At 43.6% G+C, this 3,571-nt stretch overlaps 1 protein-coding gene across 1 annotated transcript; it reads left to right on the forward strand.

Annotated features, from left to right (window-relative positions):
* Positions 1–614: 614 nt before the first annotated feature.
* Positions 615–3,145, forward strand: LOC132296585 (uncharacterized; the record flags this gene model as incomplete). The annotated part of the gene is made up of 4 exons (XM_059794791.1): positions 615–698; positions 1,425–1,620; positions 1,824–2,201; positions 2,436–3,145. Coding segments are annotated over 4 exons (1,368 nt in total), but the record flags the coding sequence as incomplete, so codon positions are not given.
* Between the last annotated feature and the right edge of the window lie 426 nt (positions 3,146–3,571).

Here is a 3,571-nt window from a genome sequence, read left to right on the forward strand (position 1 = left end):
CTAATGCATCAATTAATTGCCGAACCGGGGTGATGGACATTGCTTTTGGAAACATGCAAGTCAAACTCCACATCTTTCATGCAACTCAACATCCCTCCAATGAGGATGATTGTTTTCTTGTGGATGTCATTGATGAAGTGGTCGAAGAATCTCTCCCCTTCATCCTAAGCAAAGATCCCCTTGAAACTTGCATGTCTCATTTTGACTTCTCAAACTTTGATGTTGATCAAGCCATTCAAGAAGTCAATTCCTTGCTTGATATTAATGCTATCATGGATGTACCTCCTTGGAAAATTCCAAAAGAACCACTTCCCCAACTTTCCACCGCTCCTCCGGTCCCATCATTGTTATATCCGCCACAACTTGAGCTTAAGCCGCTCCCGGCCCATCTCAAGTATGTGTTCCTTGGTCCAAAGCAAACCCTTCCGGTCATTATTGCCTCGGACCTTCAAAAAGACCAAGAGACCAACCTTTTAGCGGTGCTCCAAGAGCATAAAGAAGCTATTGGTTGGACAGTGGCAGATTTGAAAGGAATTGACCCCTCCATTTGTATGCACCGCATTCATATGGAGGATGACGCAAAGCCTACTAGAGAGGTCCAGCGCCGGTTAAATCCAAACATGAAGGAAGTGGTCATGAAAGAGGTGATCAAATTGCTAGATGCGGGAATCATCTATCCTATCTCTGATAGCAAGTGGGTGAGCCCCACACAAGTTGTCCCCAAGAAATCCGGGCTCACCGTTGTTGAAAATTCAGCGGGCGAGCTCGTGCCACAACGAACCACCACCGGGTGGCGTGTGTGCATTGACTATCGTAAACTCAACTCATCAACTAGGAAGGATCATTTCCCACTCCCATTTATTGATCAAATCCTAGAAAGGTTAGCCGGCCAAAGCTTCTATTGTTTTCTTGATGGTTATTCCGGCTATAACCAAGTGGCCATCGCCCCCCAAGATCAAGAGAAAACAACATTCGCATGTCCCTTTGGTACTTTTGCCTATCGACGCATGCCTTTTGGTCTATGCAATGCACCGGCAACGTTCCAAAGGTGCATGATGTCCATATTCTCCGATATGGTTGAAAGGTTCTTGGAAGTTTTCATGGATGACTTTTCCGTATTTGGCTCCTCCTTTGACTCGTGTCTCAAAAATTTATCTCTTGTGCTCCAAAGATGCAAAGAGACGAATCTCATTCTAAGTTGGGAGAAAAGCCACTTTATGGTCCAAGAAGGCATTGTTTTAGGACATGTCATTTCTAAGCGGGGAATCGAGGTAGACAAGGAAAAAGTTGAGTTAATCTCTAATCTTCCTCCTCCGAATTCCGTCCGTCAAATCCGTTCTTTTCTTGGCCATGCCGGATTCTATCATCGCTTCATCAAAGATTTTAGCAAAATCTCACGGCCCTTGTGTAATCTCTTAGCCAAGGATGTTCCGTTCAATTTTGATGACGCTTGCATGGAAGCTTTCATCAAACTTCGCATTCTCCTCTCCTCTGCCCCGATCATGAAACCCCCTAATTGGTCTCTTCCCTTTGAGATCATGTGTGATGCATCCGATTATGCATTAGGGGCGGTTTTGGGCCAACGTGTGGATAAACTTCCGCATGTCATTTATTATGCTAGCAAAACTCTCTGCGATGCCCAATTGAACTACACCACCACTGCAAAAAAAAATTGCTAGCTGTGGTGTACGCCTTGGATAAATTTCGCTCCTATCTTCTTGGCTCCAAGGTCATCGTCTTTTCAGATCATGCCGCTCTTAGGCATTTGTTAGCGAAAAAAGAGACAAAACCCCGCTTAATTCGATGGATCCTCTTACTTCAAGAGTTTGACATTGACATCCGGGACAAAAAAGGGACCGACAATGTTGTCGCCGATCATCTCTCTCGCTTACTTATTGAGAAATCTTCAGAATTTGCAGCCATCCGTGATTCCTTTCCGGATGAGCAACTTCTTCAAGTTTCACATTCTACTCTTCCGTGGTTTGCGGATATTGTCAATTATCTTGCGGTTGGCAAAATTCCAGCTCATTGGTCCAAACAAGAGAGGGACCAGTTTTTCTCCCAAGTCAAGCATTTCTTTTGGGAAGATCCGGAATTATTCAAGTATTGCCCGGACCAAATCATCCGGCGATGTATTCCTGAAACCGAGGCCACAAGCATTTTAAATTTTTGCCATACTCTTGCTTGTGGAGGCCATTTCAGTGCCAAAAAGACCGCTAACAAAATCTTTCAAAGCGGATTCTTTTGGCCTACCTTGTTCCGGGATGCATACAATTTTTGCAAATCGTGTGAACGATGTCAAAAACTTGGATCCATGTCCCGAAGAGACATGATGCCCCTCACCAACATTTTAATTGTTGAAATTTTTGATGTGTGGGGGATTGACTTCATGGGACCATTTCCATCTTCTTATGGCTATGAGTACATCCTTGTAGCGGTGGATTATGTGTCTAAATGGGTTGAAGCCGCGGCTACCAAAACCGATGATCATAAAGTCGTGATCCATTTCATTCAATCTCACATCTTTAGTCGTTTTGGTACACCCCGAGCAATCATTAGTGATGGCGGATCTCATTTCCGAAATCGTTATCTCAAATCCGTCCTTGCTAAGTATTCAGTCATTCATAAGGTTGCTACACCTTACCACCCTCAAACGAGTGGTCAAGTAGAGATTTCTAACCGGGAGATTAAGCACATTCTAGAAAAAACGGTTAGACCGGATCGCAAAGATTGGTCATTACGGCTAAACGATGCACTTTGGGCTTACCGGACAGCTTATAAGACACCCATTGGCATGTCACCATATCGACTTGTCTTTGGCAAAGCATGTCATCTCCCGGTAGAATTAGAGCACCGTGCTTATTGGGCCGTAAAAAGGTTCAATTTTGATCTCAAACAAGCCGGCTCTAATCGTGCGTTGCAATTAAATGAACTTGAGGAATTGCGTAATGACGCGTATGAAAATGCAAAAATTTACAAGGCAAAGACTAAAGCTTTTCATGACAAACACATCGTCAAAAAGTCTTTTGCCCCAGGACAAAAGGTCTGGCTTTTCAATTCCCGCTTGAAGCTCTTTCCCGGTAAACTCCGGTCAAGATGGGATGGTCCATACATTGTCACTACCGTCTTTCCTCATGGAGCAATCGAACTTCATGATCCTACAAGTGGATCACTCTTCAAGGTAAATGGCCAAAGGCTTAAGCCTTGCATTGACAGCACAATTCTAACCCGAAAAGTTGAGGAAGTCCCCTTGACGGATCCCATTTATGAGGAATAGTGCCTGCTCTAACTTCGTCTAGCTATCGACATTAAATTTAGCAAAGCAAGGGAATAAATTCTTTCGATGTTCCAAGCTTCTCTACCTTCTTAAATTGCTCGTGCCTTGAAATTTTCTGGGAAATGGTTTCGATAAGCCAAAAATTTGATTTTTCTAAAATGGTCTTCAGTTGTGTTTCACAATTTTAGACTGGCCTCTTAGACCTTCTTAGCTCTAATTTTCATTCCCGGAAATTTCTATCGCTTTTGAGCAATTTCATAGGATCTTTGGCATGCAACTCATGTGCACAACCTC

Source organism: Cornus florida, unplaced genomic scaffold (assembly GCF_030987335.1).
Source record: "Cornus florida cultivar Cherokee Brave unplaced genomic scaffold, ASM3098733v1 CherokeeBrave_3.0.0_Hap2_Chr01, whole genome shotgun sequence".
Lineage (NCBI taxonomy): Eukaryota > Viridiplantae > Streptophyta > Magnoliopsida > Cornales > Cornaceae > Cornus > Cornus florida.